This window comes from Contarinia nasturtii, unplaced genomic scaffold (genome assembly GCF_009176525.2).
Source record: "Contarinia nasturtii isolate CC-2019 unplaced genomic scaffold, AAFC_CNas_1.1 Cnas_scaffold_78, whole genome shotgun sequence".
Taxonomy (NCBI): domain Eukaryota; kingdom Metazoa; phylum Arthropoda; class Insecta; order Diptera; family Cecidomyiidae; genus Contarinia; species Contarinia nasturtii.
Genome location: NW_022197436.1, coordinates 3,718,977 through 3,745,498, shown reverse-complemented (window position 1 = coordinate 3,745,498; position 26,522 = coordinate 3,718,977). Strand labels below are relative to the sequence as shown.

The 26,522-nt window shown below is 33.5% G+C and overlaps 1 protein-coding gene across 2 annotated transcripts in view; it reads left to right on the top strand.

Annotated features, from left to right (window-relative positions):
• LOC116341666 (neural cell adhesion molecule 2) overlaps positions 1-26,522 on the top strand; it is a 290,370-nt gene that overhangs the window by 128,705 nt on the left and 135,143 nt on the right. Inside the window, exon 1 of one of the 2 annotated variants that reach the window (XM_031768994.1) lies at positions 25,349-25,405. The exons of the other annotated variant lie outside the window; for it this stretch is intronic. Coding sequence (XP_031624854.1) covers positions 25,387-25,405 — 19 coding nt within the window. The 5' untranslated portion in view covers positions 25,349-25,386. Of the gene's footprint in view, positions 1-25,348; positions 25,406-26,522 lie in introns of those variants that run through there. 2 annotated transcript variants of the gene reach the window in all.

Sequence of the window (26,522 nt, the reverse complement as noted above, 5' to 3'; positions counted from 1 at the left end):
AGACAAATGAGAAAAATAACTCTGAAAAAGAATACACTTAGCGTTCACATGATATTTGAGTAAATTTTCTATTGACTTATTACGATACAGCCAAAGCAACGTAGACAACGACACTCAGAAGAACAACAAAACTAATACACTTACTCGCTGTGTGTTGATGTGAACACAATGCAGGATAAGAATGTCGTTGTCGGTGCCATTGATCATATAAAAGGCGACTCGAATAAATGTTAGATGATGATATGCCACACACAGAGAGCGACACACAAACTTCTTATTGTATTTCACTTTGTCATTATGAGGTGTTTCATTGTTTTTGTTCGGTCGCTGTCGCAGATTGAGCGACCGATTGAAAGAGGATAGCATAAAGTGCCAAAGAATTTTAACAAAGGTGTTCTCACACACACACACATACAACCCATGATGATGCAAAGAAACAGCGACAACGAACGATTGAGCAAATACCGATTTCACTCATCTTATCCACTTTCTATTTCTTCTTAAATTGAATGGTTTAATGTTGTTTTGGATCTGGTCTTTTGTCTACCCCACTATTAATGGCGATGCTCTAGTCCATCGATATCTTGTGTTCGGATTTATTTTAGTCTACCAAAAACGAAAAATATCATCAAACGATCCAACAGAGACCAAACCCGAATCGAGTGGATAGTGTTTAAGTGCAATTGATTGTAAAATTCAAATGTATTCATTCGGTGGCAAATAAATAATTTTCCATTCACTTCACAGCACTTGTAGCAGCAATAACAGTATCGATCGATCCCATTACATGTTAAATAAACGTCACACACATACACACATGTATAGACAAACATCAAACCAATTGAAATACCAATAAATTTTATGAAATATACCGAAAAGGCGGCAAACATGTATAAAACGATTCCCATTTCTCTTTAAATATTCCCATTCGTACGAAGTTACAAAAAATTATGATTTTTAAACAAAATTAAACGAACATACACCGAAAAAAATATTGCGTATCGATTCCAGCAATGCATTCTTTGTGCGGTTTGCTTATTTTTGATGTTCTTATTGTTGTAGCAACGCTAAAAAGGAATCTCTTAAAATAATTTTTAATTTATTTTATATTTTCCTGAGCAAAACTTCGACGAATACGTAAAAAGCGCAATTAATATAATATTTAATTTTTCTCGCGATTCATTCGTGTTTGTGTTGCGTCTCACGAGCATTGTCATGGGTTTCCAGATTGTAAAATTGGAAGGTGAAACAAATCCTATAGAAAAATGATTCAGCAACTTTTCGCCAAGATTTAATGATCATTTTATCGAATTTCAAAAAGAAAAAAAAATGTTTTCATTTTATGTGGATTTATCGATGCTGAATGTTGCTTGTGTATACACAAAAATGAAAAAACAAACAGAGAATAAAGAAGTTCGAAAGAAATTCGTTTGTTAATAAAAAAACCGCAGAAGAATTTTAAATTGTAAGTCAAATCAAAGCATTTTCGCTGTTTACACGTGTTTCCTTTTTTTGAAGCGGTTTTCAACACTATTTTTGTCATTCTTAGTCAATGTCAATAGTGTTACGCAAGCCAGTAGACGATGGAAAAGGCGTTGTATTCATTTGTTGTTGGTGTTTGTTTGCAGATTCTCGTAATTAAGCCTGCCTAAGTATGTCGATGTTTTGTATCTGTATATGAGTGTATTATATTGTATTTAATTTGCTGTTTTGTGTATGCGCGTTAGCAAAATAAATTCGTCTTACATTCTCATACAATGTTCAACGTGTATTAAGTCACAGCAACAAAGTCGAAAAGAGCGACATAATTTTTGTGGAAAAATGAAAGGAATCCACCAATTCAAAGTTGTCGTGAAAATGATGTTCTCGAGTGAATGTGTATATTTTGTGTGTGTGTGTGTGAGTATGCAGTGCACAAGTAATTATCCGATTTTCCGTAGCAAAACGGTGGCTCTACTTTTTGATAAAATTTATTTTATAACTCCCAAATAATTACTCGTGTGCATTTGATGCGTGTCGTGCAGATGAGAGTGTTAAGACATGTTGGGTGTTTGTTCGTTTGTTTGGTCGTTCTTTCTTTCGTTCTTACTTTATGTGTCATAATATTGTAGATTTTCGAGAGAGAGAGAGAGAGAGAGAGAGCAAATGTCAAAATCGGATTACACAATATGCAACTTTTCTCAGCTTCTTGAGTATGTGTATGTGTTTGTGATCGTTAAGGAGAAGATATTCGATATATGGATGTGAGATTATTCTTGTTTCATGCTCATTTCGTTTCTGGTTCATTGCTGCATGTACTTATCGTCAGAAGTGAGCAAAACACAAATTCAAACGAATTGTTGGCTGTTCTTATGCAGTTCTTATGATTCTTTATGTTGTGCCAGTTGCGCTTTTCAACGTGCGTACTCTTTCTCTTTATTTTATCTCTTAATTTATATTCCATTCCATTTCATTTGAGTCGGGGTCGTTTTTTGCATTTTATTTGATTTATCTATTTTTCGGATGCATCGAATGTGAATGGCTTCCAACGAAATATGAAACCTGTTCCCACATCGGCAGAACTGAATACACACTTTAATTCAGCGAATACCGTCAGATGGATGCGATGAATTTATCAGTAGATTCATCTGACGATGTTCCTTGCTTTTTATCCGAGCAGTAAGTTGCTTGCACATCGATATAATATGCGCTTAATTTTAAGAGCATCAAAAATCAACGATAATTAGCGCCAGCTATTGTTATCATTTTGTTCTCGTTTAATTGTCTTGAACATTTTTCGCCATTGTTTGCTTGTTATGTGAATATGTGTGCATCGAAGCGAGTGAATCAACAGGCAGGATACAGTTATTGAGCAAATAGAAGAATTAAAACAAGTGCTTGGCGAAATGAGTAAACGCAAAAAAGCGCGTCTTTGTTTAATTTTTAGCATGCGTTCGTTTGGCCGTTCATTGAATTGTTTTGAATGGCATGTGTTCATGTCGAAGATATGTTGATGAAACGCAAATAATGCGAAATCCAATGCAATGCTGATTGCGAATGATAATTGCTGAAACATTTGGAATTTTCATGCAATAACAGCAAATACAAAACCAACAAAACAAAACCAAACATTGAATTTTTGCCAGCGTATTGTCTTTACGACTTTCGTTGTATTTACATGATGTTAGCAGATTTTTCTATTTCGACGTTTTGAACCTCATATGTTTTCTCATGTGCACAGGTTTTGAGTCAACACTTTTTTTCTCTATCTCTCTGTAACTCGTTTCAGACATGCCAAAGTAGTCAAAGCGCCGAAACACTTGACTTGGTTTGCAAGAACAAATTGATGTGCTTTTTTTTTGTAAATTTTGCAGCTTTTGAATTCGAACAATGCTTGCATGCAAAATGTAATGGAGTCAATTTTTATTCGGGTGGCACGTTCTCAGTCCATTCTTTCGTTCATTGTTTGAATAAACTGATCACCGCCTGGCTTCAGCGGAATTACCCGAATATCGATTTGCATGTTTTCGATTTCGGCTTTCTTCACATTCATTCATATGCTTACAATGCAGACGTGTAACATTCAATCCAACATCTACTGATTTTCTGCACATTTGTTTCAGTTACATTTTATGAGCCATGGAATTGAAGTTAAGTTTTATATCCTATTTAACTTATTACAGCCGATCAATATTTTGTTCTTGCCATGGCTGCTGCTCCTGTTTCACACTGCCATTCCCCATTCTTTTTTTTTGCTGTTCTACTTTGACTGAGTGAGCTCTTCTTTTATTCAACATTCCGATTTCAGTAGACTATTTAGATTGTGATATCACTTATACGGGTTAGCAGCTTTGGTGCAATTACGTCTCTTCGATACGATGAATATATGCTACGGAATGCCAATAATGTTTCAACATCTATCGGCCAATGCCGACATACATATTTTCATTTTCACAGTCACTGTGTATCCTTTGCTTTTCATATGGTTTGCCCAACCATCGCCCGGTCAATATTTGTCCTATACACATCAACCTATATATTCCATTCGATGCTGATGGAGAATATATTCCCGTGAGAACGTTCGGCACAATTTGTGAACGACTTAAAAAAAGGGTTTGATTTTTATTCCGAAAATAAAGATAAATTCGACGTTTGCAGCCGACTTTTTTATTTCGGTTGAACATGTATGGATATCCAATCCAAGAATCCAAGAATAGATAAAAATAGGATAGAATATGTATTTTGTACGAATTCCTTTTCATTTTGGTTTACAAAATCACAATACCTATTTCATATCACTTTTGCACTTGAACTGTGTATAATTTGTTAAAATAATGTCAAAACTCAAAAGCTAGACTAAAACTCAAATCGTTTAAATAAAGTTCATGCTTGCGTTTGTGCTTTTTAATTTTTAACTTGATATTTTTGTTTATGTTTAACTCATTCAATCGATTTGTCACATGACAAGCGGATATTAAAATATTCAAATTCATACGGTATTTCATATCGCATCACTTGTTCACAATTTGAAAACAGTAATCTTAAAGCGTGGCTGAACAAAATCAAGAACATCGAAAATTCATTGGTTAAAGTTGTGGTAAATTGCTTATGCTACAAAATGTGCCCCAATCAGTTGAAAATTGCTGAGATGAATGGCAACGATAATGCGGACGGGGAGGGGAGGAGATGTGGAAAGAAGAAAAACAGAGTTCGAAGCAAATTGTGGTATCTTAGTTTGAAACTGATGACACAAGCTTAAAGTATCAAACTAATGTATATTAGTTCTATTTAGATGTGACATTTGATCTCTTCGAAGACGAATGTCAAAATCTCACTTTCAGCTATTTTAATCGGAATCGTATTTAAAATGATTGCCTTAATATCTATAATATAGAAAAGTTGATGGAAACTAATGCAATTGCTCTGGAATCATTTTCAATATGGTATCAAATGATTGAAACGATCAAATATGCCAAATATAATTAATGTTGTCAACGTTACCATGGAAATAATCACTATTAAACAACATATTAAGGACATTCACATAACATCAGTTTCACAAGCCATCGAGCTTAGTTTGTTCATCAAACAGTTATAGCTATATCAAAGTGCCTATCAGTTGTTTGACATTGTCTCTTGTCTATCTTTCACTTGGTGCTGCTTCTATTTTTATATCTATCTCATAAATTCAATACGATGGCATATATAATATTTGATAACCATATGTGTTGTATATTTGCTAGAAAAAACTTCGTCTACTCCAACATGTAGTGTATTTTGAGCAAACAATCACTTGATGAGCAGAATTTTCCTCGAAAATAGAATTTCATAAATGTTTCTCGGAAAAGACTCGATACGATTTTTGTTGAATTATCTGTTTACCGAGGGAATCCTTGTGATAGCAAAAAGAATGAACCAATTTTTGGTGTTTGAATATTTAGCCCGGCAATTAATCATTATTTGTTGTTATGAATTATTCAGAAAATTCTGGAAAATGTTACGTTTATTATATCCATTTTGAATTTGGTGAGAAAGTAATTCCATGAGTTTTATCAATTTTTAAATATGAAAAAGAATTTTTCATCGTTTGTTTGTTTATTTGGCTCTTTATACCTGAATACACACAATCTTAACATAATAAATGTAAACAAAATCATTATCTTCTATATTTGGATGTATTCAAGCAGCTATTTTAAATGATATTCGCCACTCGTTTTATTTTCACACACAAAATAAAAAAAAATAAATCCCTTTCAACTTTTTTCAACGATAAAAGATTCTTTAAGCCCTGTTGACCTTAACAAATATCATTGGAAAAATCGGGTTATTTCAACCGAACAAAATGTTTTCTTTTCTCGCTGAAAAATAGAAACGCTGGAGATAACATGTCGAATCAAAATATTTTGATGGAATTTTTTTTTGTTCGTCTTCGTTGTTAAATATGTATATAATGTATAATTGAAATAGATAACAAATATTAATATTTACATTACCGGGATGCTTCATGAACCTAATTTCGTATAAATGAATACGTAGGTGGAAGCAGCCATAAATGCATTTTTATGGTATGAAAAACCTATCGACTCATATGTTTTCTAAACATATATTTATTTTTAAGCCGAATAATCGTATAATGAAATCTGATAAATGTTACATTTAATTAAAATACAATTTGGCGCAATAGAACAATAACAACCAGACATTATATTGCGATATTTTCAGCCAGATGAATCAGCTCAGGCAACTGATGTTGGTCGCTGAAATGTAGCGACAAAAATAGACTTCCATTCGTACAAATAACATAACAATCACTTCTATTGTTTTCAGCTCCTGACGATATCAGCCTGAGCTGATTCGGCTGGCTGAAAAAATCTCAATATAATGTCTAATGAAATTTCTCAAATATCAAATTCAAATGGCAATTTAAACTGGAAAAATCCAATGAAATTCCAAAGTGCGGCTACAAAAAATGATCAAGACATTTTTTTTAGCAAAAAGATCAAGGAATTTGAAGTCCATTTTTTTACTTTATGATATATGCGGCGTAAGGTGAAGCCGAAAAATGATTATAATCACGAAATTAGCGGCATCAAGCGGGACAAATAACAAAAAAATAACAAGATAAGAGATTGCATTCTTTTTACAGGTTTAATCCCTTTTTCCGATGAGATAGAAACCATTTGGGTGGTTGAAGTGTTTATGATTTTCGCCGTGTCTCATATTCGTCTGGAGAATAGAGGCAAACGTAAAAAAAAATGTGCAAGAAAAAAGAGTTTGTGACGCGATAAAACATTAAAAGATGAAAGAAATAATGGCGACCAACTGACTGATTGAAAGCAAAACCATTTGGCGATAACGATTAGAGCCCACATCAAATCGCTAATGAACTCATTTATCCAGTGAATTCATTCACTTTGTTTGACTTTTTGGTATTCTTATTCCCTGATCGGCGCACAAATCAAACAAACATTCGCCAATTCAAAGTAATTTGAATTCCAAAAGAGCGATAGAATGTAATCGGAATAGGTGTATTGAAATTTGTTTATTTCTCTTGAGTGTGCGAAGGGTGATTTTGTTTGTATTTATTTCACAAAGTCAATGTCACGACATTTTGCGTTTTCTCTCTGTATATATTCAAAATAATAAGAGAAAGCCGAAGAACATTAACCCAGAAAATATCTAATTACCATTTTTTTAGAGGCAAAATAACCGAGAAAAAAAATGCTGAAATTGCTTTTTCGATTTTTCCATGAACTCGGAATATGTCTTTCGCATATCGTTTTCACTACCAAATTTACTCAAATGCTTTAATATCGTGTTGTACATATAAATGTGCTTGTGTGTTTAATGTGATATGGAACCCCTTTCATCTGATTGCCTTATTTCAATGCGTACATATCGTTATTTCATCGATACGCTGCATGCGTCATGATAAATGTTCGTCGGTAAAAATGTGATTTTCAAACATTGACAAAAAAAATTTATACAAAACAAAAATTGCATTTTCTTCTCCAAAATTGGTGATTTTTTCGCCATTTTCGACTTTTTCTCTCGCCATTTTCAAGAAGATTTTTTTTTTCGTATTTATGTCACCAACGTTACGTGTTTTCTTCATCATTTTTCGGCTTGTTTTTTTTTCCATTTCGTTGAAAATCGAAGTGAAATGATAACGCGCCATCCAACGCCAAGAAGTTAAAGAGCAGAGAATACAAACAACAAAACCTGATGGCAAATTCTTGTACAAATTCTTCACGTGGAATGCTTAACCAAGAACATAATTTGCTCAATCAGGTTATTGGTAAATTTCATTTCGACCGAGAAGTGAAGATTTTACTCCCTTATTTTCTTCTCGATCATTTTTCGATGTGGATGCGAATGCGTGTACACGTGTGTTGTGTGTGTAAACAAGCGACTTTGTAATTTGTTGTTGTTTATGTGTGTGTTTGTTTCTTTTCTACATTCTCACTCCGATCTCACACCAATTGATTCGATTTTTTTTTCTCAATGCTGTGTTTTTGTTGTCAATTTCGATTTTGATCCTTTACGGTTCGTTTTCAAAATGCAGACGTATGTATAGATTTTCTATTAAAATGAAACCATGGCAAAGGACGATGACAAAATAAATGAGAAAACTTTGAGCAGAAGAAACTTTAATTTCGTATATTTTCTTCTTTATTCAGCCGGCGTTTTTTTTTCATCTTGTGCTCGCTCTTGCTTCCTTCGAGTTACGTGCCAACGCTTCAACGAATATTCTTATCCATGTTCGTTTTTTTTGTTTTTTTTTTCTCTTCTCTTCTGTTTTAATGTTAGGTTTTGATGGATTTGCGTTTGAAGGCGTCCCAATGAACACAACATCTAAAAAAAAAACACAAAAGTTCTTGAATTGGTTCTCGCTTTCTTCGTCTCTGTTATTTTCTTTATACTGTGCATTAGGGTGTTTCCACATGGAAAATATTAAAAAGTGGCTAGTATCATTTTGAAGAGCGTGAAATTCTGTATAAGATTATTTGATTTTCGATGCTGATTGGTCGCCGATGTCACTTCCTGAACTAAAAACATATTTGAAAATTGATTTCATGTCGCATTCACGCCAGAATCTGTAATTAATGAAATTATAAGATTGAACAAAATTAAAAACATAAAAAATAATTTTAATATCAATATTATTGCTTAAATATTAAAAAAGTAACACAAAAACTAACAATTTTACCACAATATACCAAAATAATGCAAAATCGCCAATTCATTTGACACATAACCTGTCATTTGTCATGCGTGAGCGAATCACGCTTCAAATGTCATTCTGTCAAATGAATTGGCGAATTTGCATTGTTTGGTTTATTGTGGTAAAATTGTGAGTTTTTGTGTTACTTTTATTAATATTTAAGCAATTATTTTGATATTAAAATTATTTAGAGTGTTTTTAATTTAGTTCAATCTTATAATTTCATCAATTACAGATTTTGGCGTGAATGTAACATGGAATCAATTTATAAATGTGTTTTTAGTTTATTTCTAACATTGTTTGAGACTGAATTGCTATATGACTAAATTTAGATTCAACTTAAATTCATTATTTGACGATTAACTGTGATTTATTAACTATATTAACTATTTACATATTTGTTTATTTATTTTTCTATACTATACAAACTTTAATTCTTAAATTTTGTTAATACCTATGTGATTCTCATCCACTCTCTAAAAGAGTCTTGGTTTTTTAGTTATGGTCCAAGACCAATCTTTTCCAAGCATAACTCATTCAAATTAATTATAATTATGGCAATTGTAAATTGTAACTAAACAGTCGGCTTATCAAAGTAGACTCAAAAATCGAATAAATAATAATAATAGTCCAGGAAGTGACATCGGCGACCAATCAGCATCAAAAATAAAATCATCTTATACAGAATTTAGCGCTCTTCAAAATGATAATAGCCACTTTTTAATATTTTTCATGTGGAAACACCCTACTGTGCATACTCTCCCTCTGCTGTATCATGTGGATCTATACTTTGAAGTCGACAAATAAAAACCACACAACAACACGAAAATTTTCAATCAAAAAAAGTCGGAGCAAAGGAAGTGACGAACAAAAAATGTTAAATTTACCGTGTATTTAGCAACGAAACGTTCAACATTTAACAAGACAACATTTATAACGCAAAAGATCGGCTTGCAAAAATGCTGCAAGAAACTTTTCCGTCAGCCACTTTTCGATTTTGCGACGAAAAACTGTTTAACGCACGCAAGTTTGCACATGTGCGTGTTATGTACACACCGATTGGTGAGTCACTACGGGTGACAGTCGTCTGTGTTTCGTCGCAAACTTTTTCATCTCATGCATTCCTTCGATTAATTCCAATTTATTCAATTCCAGTTTGTATGTTGTTTGCCAACGAATTGATAGGCTCATCCAAAATGTAAGCGTGTGGCTCATTCCATCGCCCACTTCACTCCACCGCAATTTTTACGGCGGTGCTCGTATTAAATCCATGTTTCTGATGGATGTGTGTGTGTGTTTTTCAAGACTGACACATCGATGGCATGTTCAGTGAGAATGAACATTGTTCATTGCACTTCGAAGGCGCTATTCGTGGTCAATCAAGCGTCCCCTAAAAATAGCATTAAATTGAAGCCAGCAAAGCCACTGGGTTTTTGCGTGTCAATGTACCTTTGATTCAATATGTTCGTTCCGCACTTCATCCCATTCGATTCAATGGTTGACTGTGTGTTTGTGAATGCGGCGAAAAAGTATGTGCGAAAAAGGTCGATGTTGCGTAAGGCATTTCAAACAAAGTAACAAGATATGATTGAATCTCATCAGAGCCGATCGGCGAAAAAAAAATGTCAATCATCAAGAATGAAGTTAATTTCTTTTGACATGTATTCATGTTCCACGGGCAACGCAATGATATATAATCTAAAAAAAATCATTTTATGCCATACCATCAACAATGCCTTCAGTTGCCTTCGTCGTCATGTTTTTATTTCACCCTATTTGCCAATGTGTGTCCTTTTATCATTTATATTTTCCTCGTCTTCTTCTTCCGCTGGCTGGCTTTTTTCACTTTTTTCTGGCGTTACTTATTAGAAGTTATTGTTAGCGGACCCAACAATGTCGTTTGCCTCGCTCATGTAATTGATTATCCGTATTAAACTTTTCCGTTGAAGATTCCGTGCGTTTGTCGTCGCCATGTCATTGTTGGTGCAGCCACTTTTTTTTAGTCATTTAGTCTTTGATATTAGTTGATTTTGTGTTCACTTTAAGTTGATGTCATGTTAAATCAGTTTTTTTGTTTGGCTCTTCTTTAGCTCAATTTCGCTTTACTATCTCTGTATTTTTTGGCTTTTCATTGTGTGATTTTATAATTTGAATATATGGGAACTGGTAAAAAGGGAAAATCGGGAAAAATATGGGACAAAGTTGTTGGGTTGCTGAGAATTTGTGTAAAACCAAATGAGAAAATATCGCGTGATTGGATGTTATGCTAACACTCAAAATATATAATGGAGTGGTTGAACAAAACTCGTTCACTCAATTATTAATCAAATGAGATTGGACGTCAATATATTGAATGTGACACATGAAGCAATATCGCATGAAGTTTGACGTGCAGTTATTATACTATTTCGAAAGTGAACACAATGAATACTGTCTCTTCTTCTGTGTTTGCGTGTGTATGGACCGATCGCATTCATTGTTTTCAACGCAATTTTTTTTTACTTTAATGGTTTTGGTAGAAGGAACAGACACACAAACAGATATACACATATATAAATGCACAATTCAAACAAGAAAGTGGAAAAAGAATAATATAATTATCAAGCACCCTTGTGTAAAAATATTGGCTGGCTAATTTGGGACGCTTTGACTGCATATACGTGATTGACTCGAACAAAAATTACTATAGTCGATTATTGTCAACTTTACATTCAGACAACTAACGTCCCATTCATTTCGTTTATATTCAGACAACTATTCAAAATAGATGAGATGATTTGAATTCATTTATATTAAACTGACTGTAAGTCACTTTTTTGCCGCCACGTTTAACTTCACAGTTTTCAAATATTTTCGAAAGCTAAAAGGATGTCATTTCCGATGAAAGTGTCACCAGAAAACAGTAAGTGTGGTTTTTGCAGGTTCTTGGCACAGATGTGTTCAACCAAACAAACCACACAAAATGTCAAAGTAGTCGTGGTTTCTCAAATAAATTCAACCGATTTCTATAGCAATTACAAAATTAAGCAAACGAAAATACAATGAAAGTGACAGAATGATTTTGAGCGTCTATGTGCGAGGGCACATTCTTTTTATGATAATTACTTCGAAAATCCATCATAAAAAAACTTATGCAAATCTAAGAATAAATAATTTCGGATGAGTAATCCAGTTTTAATCCATTGTCTCATGATTTTTCATGAATTCCAATTCAAACGCCAACGCATAAATTGAACCTCGTTTACACTAAGAATATGTCAAAATCTATCAAAATCCATTTAAAATAACTCCATTACATGATTAAAAAATGGTAAATCGAACCAAAACTCAATATTCATTTGTAGTCGGTATGTTCTTTTCATTTTTCCATTAAAAGTTCAATTCCAAATTGAAATTTCATCACATTGTTGCTGCTATTATTTCGACTCTCAAACTTTTCACTCTGTAGTTAATTTTCGATGAATTGTTGACTTAAAAATTAGCTGCAAAAACTTTTTGAATGTAACGGAGAAGAAAAACGAAATTAAGTCAAACCAACTAAATTCAAGCGAATTTAAAAAAAAAACAACAATGAATAATTTTCATTCATAAAATTCATGCAATGCTCTAGTTTCTCTAGAAAAAGCTCTTTCTATATTTTCTGAGCATTTGCATACACATCACATGCTACACACACCATACGCCAATGTCAATGAGAAAACATTTTCCCCAACGTGATTTGCCAAGCATGTGCATTTGTACTAAAAATTTTGGCATTTGCACAATATTCGTTTTATCCACTAAGTTTGCTTGTTTCTTGTATTCTCTCTCGCTGTTTTATAAATTTCACGTACATACGAATGAAACTCTCACAATGTTGCAACTTGCTTCACTTGTTGTTGAATATCTTCTTTCAATTTTTTTTTTTTTTTGTACACACGTCGAAATAAATATTTCAAGTTCTGAATGTAAGTGCAATCAAACAAATGGTCAAAGTCAACGGTACCACCGAGCAACCGGCTTTCCGAATGTTAAACATAAACATAGACAACGGGGAGTTTGGTTCGTTTTTCTCTCTCTCTCTCTTCATTTCAAAATAAAGTACGGTATACATTTTTCTTCGTTCACCACACTTTATCAGCATGCGGAAGTTTAAGCGTTTAATTGAAATCGTTCGCGGCAATATCACCGGGCAATTCGAAATCATCCTTGATGTTGATACATTGCATGCCATCAAATCGAATGGAAACCACGAAACAATTTGGTTGGAAGAAAATCAAGAAAGTAGAGGAAAATTGTTTACAACATCGAATCAGCATAAAACGAGAAAGAAACGAAAGAAAACACATCGGTTCGGCTTGTCTATTTGTTTGAGTATTAAGTGGAGATATATTCTTTTCGAAACGTGCTCTAGAGAACCTAACAAATACAACACATTATTCCCAATTCTCACATCATTCACTATTCGTGCAGCACATTTTCCAATTCGATTTTTTTTTATCTAAAAATATTTATCGAACTATTTAACAACAGAAAAAAAAATGCTATAGAAAATAGAACAAAGAGAAATGTTTATACATAATGCACGGAAAATATGTAACATTTTGCTCTTTTTCGATGAAACAAAATTACAAAATAACCGTTAGTTTTTACTGAATTCGAAACAATAAGATTATTTGAGAGGCCATCAAGGAAATTAACATGAATTTGCTCATGTTATATTGAAAAGCGAATTTTTTTTTTTGGAAAATTCTTCACTTTTAGTAAAATTCACCCAGTGATGAGCTTCGATCGATGAAACTGACAGCGTATTTTCCTTCATATTGCACGTTTGCATTTTATGTCTTGCAATTATTCTCGGACATTCATAGATGTGTATAATTTTGGGTGCAAAAGCTACGTAAATCGATGGAGCAATACAAAACGTATAGTCGAATACGGCTTAGCGAAAATGAATTGACCGGAATATTTTTATTGGCTCATTCATCCGTTATTTATTTGTTTTTCTGGATATTTTATTTCGATTGTCATTGTTCGACAGCAACACACATATATATATATATATTATATATTGTATATATAAAAATAGAAAGAGAGAGAGAGAGAGAGAGAAAGAGGCTAGCCGGCGCATCTATTTTGGAATGCCTCACTTCCTTTTGGTTCATTAGATCTTGATTGGTACAATACATGTATATCTGTGGAAATCACAATAGAAATTTGTTGATTTGGTGTGCTCGAAGCTTACGTTACATTGCAATGTTGGTAATACCAAACGAATTGAGATCTATATTTATTCATTGAAATTCGAAGCGAGCAAACATTTCCATGCAACATGATATTTAATGATGTGACTTAGCAGAGAATTCACTTCGATCTCTCCTGCCTCTTCTTGTATTTGATTCTTTTGCTGGTGACCTTTTTTTGTTGTTGCCATTTCTTAACCTCTCACTCTTGTTCTCTTTCTCTCTTTTATCGAATACTTTGAGCTATCAATAATTGTGAAGAAAAAAAAGTAATACAATATTTTACCCATTATATGGGTACTTGATCAATGCCAAGCAGGAATAAGGGAACAAATTCGTTAATAGCAAATTGAAACGAGAAAATTAAATATTGTCCAAGTTTAAAATAAAAAAAAATCATCAGCAAAGAAAAACCATTAATAATGCTAGAGCTGGTTTTCTCTATTAACTTCAATCTACGTATTTCATTCTCTTTCTACTGATAAAGCATGTTTATTTTTCATTTTCGTTGCGTTTAAATATGCTTACGCGCTTTTAGTTTGACATCAGAATGAGTGCAAATTTATCATTTTTGTAATCAAGATGTTTGTTTCCTTTGCCAGAAAAGTTCATCTATGTGTTTGCATTCGTCAGGTGAAATGGAGTGAAGTGAACGTGGCGAACAGTTATTGGTGTGGGCAAGAGAAAGCAGGAGAAAAGTGAGATTGTTATGGGGGGAAATGTTGGATATGGTTTTGAAGATACCTGAAACTTGTATGTAAAGACTGGTTCCAGCACAAATGAAGTGGTCTATGTATTTGAATGCGCTTCATATTATTGCGAATATTTCAGTTTACCAGTTTTCGATAACGAATTTCACACAAAAACTTTATTTATGTTTGGCCAATTTAAAGTGTAGTGATGCAAAATGAAATACACCATTTGAATGAGTTATGAATGGCAGAAAAGTTATGACGTACAAGTCAATTGCGCTGCTGCTATTGGCGAAAAGATATTTATAACTATCACCATCGCGATTGAAACGCAGTTACCATTGCTGCTGTTACGCCTTCGTCATTTCCATCGCATTTGCAATTGACAAAATGTTGAAAAATTTAAATATTTTAAAAACGATTTCGCTTTGAACCATTATGTACACCGTTGTGAATGGTCAATTAACAAACAATTTCAATACCACCGCAAATAAATTACAATTTTGTGCGTTGTTTTGTTGTTGATTGTTTCTTTTTTTTTTGCGTTTCGTTGACAAAGTAACTGAGCCGTAGATAAGGCAAGGTGAATGTGCAAAACAATCAAGTTGGGAAAGGAAACAAGCTGCCAAGCTTGATAAAAAAAATCCAGCCTCCAACCGCTAATGCATGAGAAAAATGTCGGTGTTATTATGGCGTGTCTGATTTTCTCACTCGTAATTACCTATCCTTGGCATTTGTTCATAAATCTCGTCGGTTTTTTTTTTATCTTTTCTGAATATAATTTATGGTCAGAATTCGAAAAGGAGGATATTTTCTTTCTCGTTTGGACTCATTGAATTGATATCGTTCAATGATTGTCTCGATTGATTTCGTTTCGTAACGTAAAAGATGTTTAAAGTACAGCACACACACACAGAGAGAGAGAGAGAGACCAATAACAGCCGTGTTGATGACTGGCGAGCGATGACTGTAGGCGCCAGAAAATATAAACTCAGTTCTCTTTATCTGCGTCAAAGGCAGTTCTGAACATTTGTGGCTTCATTTTTTTGCAAATTCAGACACGTTTATTGTACGCGTTTGAATGGATAGCTTGTGTGTTCATTCAATTTGATGTCAAAATGTCAAAAAATTTCAATCATATTTTCATGCCGTTTGTGAATATTCATTCGATTTCAATATGCATTTTGACGTGATACCAACTCTATTGATATCATCGACTGTGTCTATCTCTCCACTTCTTCGTTCTTTTTGTTCATTCTCTTTCTTCATCGAATCGACGTAATTCAGTGCTATTTGGGCAATAAACTCGATCTTTTCCAAGTTCACTATTTATTGCGATGCAATATCGTTGATTACGTTCAATTTTGTGCATCATTTCCATTGAACAACACCGATAAATATTTATGGCAGCCGATACAGACATTATCAAAGTATAGCAAAATGTCACCACACTTTAAACCTACAGAGAAAACATAACATACTCGATAAATCGATCCACACAACAACAACAACGAAAAAAAAAAACACTGACAAACGTTTGTGTGTCTGTTTTACAATACAACATGGACAAAATTGTTCAATGAATGAATAAAATATAATTTATTGTGTTCAAAAAAAATGACACATTGTTATTTGAATTGCGGCCACAACTTGACCATTTTGATATGTGTTCGATGCACACAATAAACTTTTCCATGCAAAATAGCGGAAGCAAAACTTCAATTCATTGACACCGATTGGTATGTGTGTGTGTGTACCGGCGCATATAATATGGTTCTTTTGTGCTTTAATAAACATTTATCGCTGAAAAGATTTTCACGTTAGAGATAATTACGACACCATTAGTTTCTATAGTATCGAATAAATATTGTATGAAGCTCATGACGCTGTATTTATAAGTGAGTACGCACCACAAATCTCATAAATTCTATGGTAAATGTTGTCTATTGATACTACAGTGTGTTCAGCATATCGCTTTTTATTCCATCATTTTTCTTCGATGTGTGTGTGTGTTTTTTTTCTCTCGCTATATGCCCAGAATTCCTTTCGTATTACCGCATTGTGTGAACATGGTACCGTTTGCGATTTTCAAATGCAAAGCGTATATTGTAGCATAGAGCTTCAATGTTCTCTTTCCTTTGGTACGTTCTTTTTTTAAACTAGAATTCTCTAGATAACATTGTCTATTTATTAAATTGCGAAACAAATTTTCTTCGAACAACCGAATTCGCAAATGTTCATGTATTGTTATGACGATACGACAGATGTAGATTCGAACAAAATATACACAAACATGTTTACTTCACCAAGTAGGACATAAGCAACGATTTGTGGAATGGGTTTTTATTTTACCAGAACGACAGACAGATAGGGCAAGAGAGGGAGCGAGAGCAAGCACTTGGTTTGTATAGACGATAATCTGTGGGCGATCTTTTATGAAGGTTAAGAGTTGACTATAAATCACTTGCCTATTTCAATATGAATAAATATTTTTCGGGGTCTTGTAAAATTTACCTGACGCAAAAAAACACACACACACACACACAAATCGTGATATCAACACCACCGAATTCTCCAAGCTCTCGGGAACAGCGAAAATGACACCACCAATGTTTGTCTCATTCCAAAATCGTTGTACATAATGTGCATGATTTATACTATAAAATAGTCGATTTTGAATGAATAATTATTTGAAAAGCGTAAATTTGGTGTAAAATGCAAAAGGATCACATTTTCATTTTTAATTTGACTTTTGCATAAATTAAATTTATTTTTAATGTGACATTTCTATAAAAAAAAACGCCGTCCATTCCGAATATACACTATAAATACACACCAAATAAATCAAAAAATAAATTTATTATCTTTGTCTGGTTGCTTCGGGTGATTACATTGCAATTATTGAATACATTTAATAGGAGGAAAAAAATCTATCAGAATAATCTAACACTCACTGATGCTTTAAACTGAATTTATTTGCAACGAGATAGATTGAGAGTAAAAAAAAATGTATGCCACTATAAAATCCGATGGTATTATCGTTAAAATCTCATAAACCAATTTATATGTGACACGAGAAAATGCATGGCATATGACGCATGACCTATAAAATGGTAGGAACTGTAAACATAGTGGCGCACCACACGAAATGATATGACTCTTTCATGGTCTCTTGTAGAACACATTCGATTATTGCATATGTGAGTTTGTGAATTTATGTGATCGGGCAGGGGGCGGTGGCATGAATTCGATCATCACCAATTGTGTATACAGAGCAATTCAAAAAGATTGACTTCTTGAATGTCGAGACCACATTTATACTTACAATATTTTTCACATGACATCCGTTGCAGTATTCGATGCTCTGCACGAATCATTTTCATTCTTATCGAATTCATTTAGATTTTCCACATCTTAATCTGGATAATCTGGTGAATGAAGCGATAGCTTTTTGCCATGTGGATTGAAATGAAAAAGTCTTTTGATCGTGCGTGGTAGAGAGTCCTGAGAGAGAGAGAGCTCGTGTAAGTGCTTATTCGTTGCTGACAATCAAATAAATAAAAAGTGAATCGATACGATCAAACGAGAGAAGAAAAAAAAACCACTACCACCACCATCCGAATACCGAATCAAATAAATCGAACGATATATCTAAATGGAGACTTATAACGTACAAGTAGCTTAAACATAAATAAAATATTTCTTTTTTCGCGAATGGCTTACGAACGAATGTACATGTACACAAGAGTGATATGGAAATAATAATGCCAATGTCATGGAACAACAATGACATTTTTGCCGCACCGTAGTGCATTGGGTTGGTGTATATTTTGAAATGGAATAGAACGACAAAATTGAATGAATTAAATTCCATATCATGAAAATCGAAAATCTATTGTAGCCGCATATATCGATATATAAATGCTTTTTCGTGATTTTGGTATGTTGTCAGCGCGAGAGAGAAAAATAAAATATTAGAAAATGATCTCATTCGCCATTCAAAGCGCGTCGAATAGAAAAATGGTGTCTCGACCTGTCCTGGCGCTCACTTGCGCTCGCAACCACTCCAATGGTTTCAGGCGTTTCAAGTGTGCCTAATCGAAAATTACCCGCAAATTCACCATGAGCATTTTAACGATTTGCGAACAACGAACGCATTTTGCCAATAACTCACTTTATACGCCAATAACAATGTGAAATATATTCGGTTGATTATTCGTAATACATATATATTTTTGCATTGATTTCGTAGCGCGTCACTCGATCGAGCAGTATCAACCGGCCTCATCGTCTTAGAATAAATTGCTTCATTGTCATTATTGTTTTTTATTCGCTTTTTTTTGCGCTCACTTGCGCAGTAAATCGATACATGCAGTTTTTTCCTTGCTGTAATAACAACCACAGCCAATAATCGAACTAATAAGAACGAGAGAGAACAAGAGAAAAGAAAACAATCATGTAATGCAAACGGTAACAACAAAAAAAAGTGTACGTATAATATTACATTGGACTCCGTCTGTCGTGATGACGTCCTTACCGATAGTAATTTAATAAATTTGTGCAATACACCGAAGAACAACACCCTTGATACCATACACTGACGCTTCATAGAAACGTACAGCATGAAATAAGTGTGCGTGTGTATGCGTATGTATATCGATGGTGCTCAATGAAATTCCAGCGTAAATGCAACACGATCTTGGTATACGAAACTTGGCAAATCAAAAATAGAAAAAAGAAAGTAAGCGAATGAAAGAGTGTATGTGTAGAAAAAAAATAGAGATGAGACAAGATAAATAAAAAGAAAATGTACGCAATTATATCATAAAGCGGATTAAATTACTTATTGCTTACAACGGTTGATTACTACGTGAAAACAGTATATTATAGATATCGAAAGAATGTAGAATTGGATATATGATAGGAGAACCAAATCGACGGCGCCAAAATAAGTGAATAAACAATATAAAATATGGAATATCAACAAACAACAGTAATAATAATTGCAACAATCATATTAATCGTTTTTTTTTCTCACACTCTATGCTATCTCTCAATCGTAGTGAGTATGTGACGGCAGCCATCGTTCGAATGGCTGGCGAAACTTGAAGTACTCTCATTCCATTTTCATCGGGTATACCTTTAGTTTGGCAGCACACCCGAATGATAGATAAAGAGAAATAATGAAAGAAAGAATGAAAAAGTTTACTCACCGCAACAGACCTTCACACTTCATTCATGGATTCAACTCGCGTAATTCGACCAGCCAAACAGTTTCGATGTCCTGTTGCCATTTTATTTGGTGTTTGTTGGTAATCAATCTATAGCAGTGTCTAAATAATACTAGCTATATATGTGTGTGTATGTGTTTGTGAAGTGGCCAACATAAAGCGGGGTGCAATTCAATAAATCTTTTCGATGAGAAAACTTTTTTATTAATCCGTCTATCTTCATATATAGAAATACAACGCAGAGTCAAGCGCATGGGAATCAAAAATATATTACACAAGAAGAAAACCAAAACAGTTAAAGTTTCATTCGATTTGAAGAATTTGTTCGATGTTGTTGTTGTTGTTGCTTCACACCCACCCACACACTAGAAGAACGATAGCACCCAATAACCTTGAGTGATTGATTTTTTTCAATTGTTATTGTAACGGCTCTGATGCTCAATTCCGAATTTGTAATTGATAAGGGAACTGACATAGCCATTGAAACGATGGCGGGGATGGAAAGAGACGAGAAGTAAAGAAAGAAAAATAGCGATGGTTACATGATGCAAAAGAAAAGCAAGAGAGAAAAAAAAAACTTCATTTTTTACGGATCATTTAAATTGAAATGTGTGCCGCAAATGATTTACCATGTGTTTGGGTGTGCGGTATTCAACCTTCTCACTTAACCTTTTTCTTCTCTCTCTCGTACTTTTCCTGTCTATCTCCTTCATCGACATTGCCGTTTATAAATACTATTTGCATAACAATGTTTTTTTCTTGCAAATTTCAAGCACTGTGGGTTGAGCCCATTTCCATGTTGAAATAATGATTGAATAAAAAAAAAGCAACAACAATGGGATCAAAACGTGCTGTGAGAAATGCTTCAAAAATGGGCTTCAAAATTTAAGTCATTGATTTACGATTGTTTCAAATTATTTTTTGGGGTCAAAGATATCAATATAAGAAAAAAGGATTTCTGACTGACACGTACAACCATCTATACAAACTAATGAATTTTTTAGTATGGAATTTGACATTGCTGCCAAGCATTTATTAATGATTACATAACATAAACTTTATACAATATAACTCAACATTCCAATTTGGACAAACAGATAGTTTTCTTTTCGAAATTATTATCAGTGTACGATTTATTCAGAAACTAATTTCTATATCTGCATTGAATGAAGTTGAATTTTGGATATATGCATTAACATGCGATCGAAGTCCAAATATATATATACATGTATTATCGTGTTCAATTAAATGGTAGCTTCTGGTAAATGTACACAGGTTAAAACAAAAACAAAATCACATATGCATACGACCTGTGTGGCTTCCGTTGACATAAATAAAAGAGAATTCATCGCTTAAAAAAATATCAATTGAATAATTAATGAACTTTAGTGTTGACAGTTTAAATAAGCGATTTCAGTTGCGATTTGAAGTATTCTCACCGGATTAAATTACCTAATGTGTTGAAAGTGAACGAGGGAGATGACAGAATGTACATTTTACTCGCACGCGAATAAGAAGACTCTGTGTGGCATCATCATCATCACAAGGATGAATGGCATTTGAACTGTTTGCAATTAAAATCCAAGTAAATCGTTTGGGATTCTTTTGAAATTGGTTTCTAAGGTCACATTTTCAATTAAGAATGCAAACGTAGACGAAAAACCTCTCTCTCTCTTTCCTTCGTTGTAATGAATTGTCAACTAGAGCACGATACTATTGGAGTGGAAATGTTTCTCAAAGGGCATCTCGAGCACGCAACAATTAATAAAAATTTCATTAGTTCGTTTGGATCATTTATTATAAAAATAATGCGGCTATTCTCTCTTTTTTTTTCTTTCTTTGTTTTGTCATTCGTCGCAGATATCAGATAAACTTTGTTTTCTCCTCTCTCTCTCTCTTTCTCTGATCTCGCTGTCATCATTTGTTTGCTCTCTTTCTCTCTATCGCCTTTATCTTCTTTAGTTGTCGTTTCACTTCCATTAACGTTTTCTTTTAGTTGTTGAAAACTTTATCGCATTTAATGTGGTTCTTATCCCGTAAAACATTATGCAATGTCATTACAAATTAAAATATATATATCATTATGTGCGCTTGCGGATTGCATTTTATTTTTAATTAAAAATCCATTTCTTTGTGGTTTATTCCATCTCGAATATTCGCATTTATCAGTTTCTCAGATCGCGACATTCAACGGCTCTTTGTTTTTTTTTTTAATTCAATGACAAAAACAAAAAAAAAATGTTTAAACTAGAGAATCAAATTAAAAGTCGATTTTTATTATGAGAAAACCGGTTGGAACGAATTTGAACAACAACAAAAAAAAACGTACTCTTTTTTAACACATACAATCCCAATGAAAAATTAAAAGAATGGAGAAAATTGATAATTTAATTCAAGCCGGATTCTACTGAATGTAGAAACTATACCTGGAACATTGAGTCACACCAGCTTGTGTGTATTCCATTTCAACATTTTTTTTTCGTTTGCTTGTGAAATTCAATTCGACATTTTCGGATTGAGTCTTTTGTTTGTGCCGCGATTCCATGCCGATTTCAATGTTTGATGTTTACCGATCCATTATAATTATGCCATCATTTATCGTGACAATTTGATTTTTCCCAGCGGTTTTTACTGCATAAAAATTGTAAGCATTTCATCTATATGATTGTGATATATAAGGTGCTCGGATTAATAATTCATTTTTGCTCGATCTGAAAAAAATTTAAATTAATTTTCAATTAATTCTCAAATTGACTGGTCACGTGATCGTGTTGTGTAAGTTATTTTGAGTACCATAGAAGATTTGGAGAAGTGACATTACAAAGTCATCTGCTAATACCAACCCAATCAATTTTCAATACTTTTTTTGTTGACAACAATTGAATTGTTATAGCCCACAATTAGGTTTCAATTTTGAAATCAACAAAGACGAAAATCGTTCACCATATCTCTAGTCTAGTCAAAATATCGCATATTTATTCCAATATCGCACAAAATCGTGGCAATGTAACAAATGATGGCCATCAATCGGCAATTGAGTTAAATTATTCAGTTTTTGAAATTCATTGAAAATCAAAACTTGAAAGTGAATTGACACTGAATCAGTGTTCAAAAATGAATTTGTTGTTTTTATGCCGGTGAAATTCGATTGAAATTGCTTCAAATTGGAATACGCACGCACCAGTTGAACGGAAAATGAATTGATTATCAAACGAAACTGTTCGGTAGCACCGATACACATACTTGATTTTTCAAGATGCCCTGATGAAAAAAGAAAATGAGAGTGAGAGCGAGAGAGAGAGAGAGAGAGAGAAAGGGTCGTCGATATTCGGCCAATCAGAAAGGATTTACGGTAATTACATTTTGCCCATATTTTAAGACCGTTTTCATGCATTTTCTGTCTGCAAGCCATAAATTGAATGGATTTGCTGTATTTGGTTCATGTTACTGTCTCGTACATCCATCTTTAGCCAAAGATGGAGCACCTTAGTCATCCAAGCAAATAATTCATTTTTTATTCGAATGTCTTCTCTCTCTAGTTTTTTATATATATGCACGTTGCACGTGTATGTGAACCCGTGAATACGAAAACTTTCGTCGCTTCAAAATCCATTGGGCTGTATATTGAATTGAATATTGAAAATTTCAGTAAAGAATCCATAAAAAATGCGATTTTTTGTTACATTTTCATCTCTTTTTTTTGCTCTCGTTTACCATTTCGCATTCGATACATACTGAATTATAGACGAATGTGACCAATGTTTCCTCAGTCGCCGTAATTTCATCAAAAACTTTGTGTGTGTGTTTTTTTTCACCTTCACAACGCGTTTTAACGGCTTGTTGAGAGAAAAAGAGAGTATATGATTTGGTCTGTACCATTGCATTTTTATGAGTTGTATATATTCTAACATTTTGTTCATTGAATCGAAGCATCGTGCCGATTTCCAAAAAAGATTCATCATTCGATTTATATTGGCCATGCTCCACACTCTCTCTCACTTTCTCTGTGTATAAAATAAATGTAGATGTGTAAGGTGAAATGAGTGCAAAATTTATTTTCATCATGTTTGCATAAATTTCTTAACCGAGGTCCATTCATCGTTCTAGAATTCATTGCATGTGCATTCGTAACGATTCATACTTGATGGTCTTGCTTGGATTCTTTTTCGCTAAACTTTATGTTTCTTGCGTTTGATGTGCGGCTACTACACACATCCTATAAACTGCATACGGTTTTTTTTTCTCGTGTCAGAAGAGAGGAACAAGGAATGGGCAATAAAAAAACGAGATTACTTTTCACTCGTTTTGTATGCTTTCTTCCTTCATCCACTTCCACCGTATCTACTTGCTTCAGCATATTTATTTATGTTGCGGCAATGGTAAACCTTTAACGGATGAGAGCGTTGGCCAATAGAAGTAGTTCATGTCAAAGAAGAGAATTTACATGTACAATGTACATACATTACGTGTACCTTGTCGTATATATGCATATCTCTCTCTCTCTTTGTGCTGAACAAACTACGATTTCGATCGAGCTCAGCACATGTCTCTTAACCTGATAGATGTATCTGCAGTTTTCGAGGGTAATAGATAATTTATCAGGAATGCATGTTTCTTTTTAACACATTTAGCTTTTCCTTGTTATCTGCTCTCTCTATCTCTTCTTTAACATCTCAATTTTGTTGAATATTTCACAATAGTAGCTAGACACAGCATCTCACACACAAATAGATAACACAAACCCTTACATATCTATATATCTGATATCAAATGTGTAACAGAGTCTCTCTTAAACAGACATGGAAACATCCCCGTACACTTGAGTTAGTAGTTGGATGGACAGTGAAATACTTTTAAATATGTTTCAAGCTTTTATTTTCTGCATATTTTTCAAAATCATTTTGATCTTAGGCTATGAAATGCCAAACGATGTTTGGTTTGTATGATGAGGCTAAAATCGAAGAGATAACTCATCACATAGTTGCATCACATTGACATATGAACAAACAAAAAGTAAAAAAATTAAATTTGTCGGTTTTGGAACCCATGTTTTAAAAGCAAAAACCACGATGTGTCCAAAGTCAAGTCACAAGATATTCGAAAATGTTGTTTAGTTGGTCAGTTTGCTGTTGTCGATTGATGTGCACCATCTTCCTTTGCTATCCATCTGTGATGAGCCTATAACCTTGCACCAACACCGAACTGACCGTCATTTAATTTTGAAAATTCTTCGGATCGTCTGCGTATGTACAACATAAACCCATCATTGAAAATTAGTTGTAATCAATTTTAGTTCACACAAAAAAGAAAATTATTCAAAACTATATGCATTAGGGAAAATAAGTTAAAACGATTTGCATATTTCAAGCACCTTATTTGTGCTGTAATGATGATTTAGTTTTTGATTTAACAGATACAATTTATGTGCTCCAATAATTAATCAAGTTTTATACTATTTCTCATTCTATCTCTTTCTCTTCTCATTTTAGGTAAGTGCTATGTGATTGATTGATTGATGTGTATAGAAGTAATTCATTATGTTGCTGTCATGTCGTGGTAAGTGGTCAAGAGTAAACAATATACGCAATTTTATTCACAAGAACACACTACACATATTCAAATACAATCATCCCAACACAACTGTGTATATATTATTTGATTTGGATGCAAAACCATTTTGTTATTATGGTTTACTGCGCTGAAATGTTGTGTCCTTCAGGAACTGAAGCGTAACAAAGAACAAGAACATATCGTTTAGATAATAGAGACAAAGTAAGACATGAAAATGTATTTGAGAAAATTATGAAAAACAAATGCTCAAAGCATCTGGATATTATTTGAATTTGAAAAAAAAATGATGAATAAACGCATGTTTGAGAGTAAAAACATAAAGAAGAAAATTGGCTGGCTCAATGTTTGACAACCGAGTAGATTATAAATCACAAGCTATTCATATAGCCAGGTAATCACTCATGAATACAAGCAACATAAACTCGATTGAGAAGTAAATTAACTGGATCTCCGACATTTACACAACTGTTCATTTTACAAAATAAAAACAGAAGATAAAGTCAATGTCTGGAAACGCTATATGCATGTAATGCTTTTTAGAAGCCAACCAGTGTACATTTGCAAGTGGCGCACCTACCATATTATGCACCTCAACTAACCGCGGGCCTGGAGGTTACCTTTGGGGAACACGCCACATAATAATGAAAAATGACCATTGACTGGCAAAAAATCAGAGCAACCCCCTACATTTGGATCAAGCGCTTTTCAAAGTAGTAAATGCTTGATAAGTTTCAAATTCAAGATCATATCAAAAAGCCATCATTTTCACCCATTCATATATTGTTGAATTCAAACATCTGCATTTCATAATATTTATGTTCAATTTATGATGATTAGAAGGTAAAACTGTAAATGTTGCACAAGCTTTGATAAGAGCCAGCACATACATTGGGGATACCCGATAAATTATATGAATGTTACATTTCAATTGGTGAGAGAATGAGATTTTCAACATAGATAACATCTTCTTATCTTCAGCTCATGTTCAGCATGGTTTTTGCATTTGTATGGCTTCTTATAATGCACTTTTGATGTTATTAAAATATAAGACTTTTTCATTAAATATTCTGCAACATAATACAAAAACTAAATCCATATAATT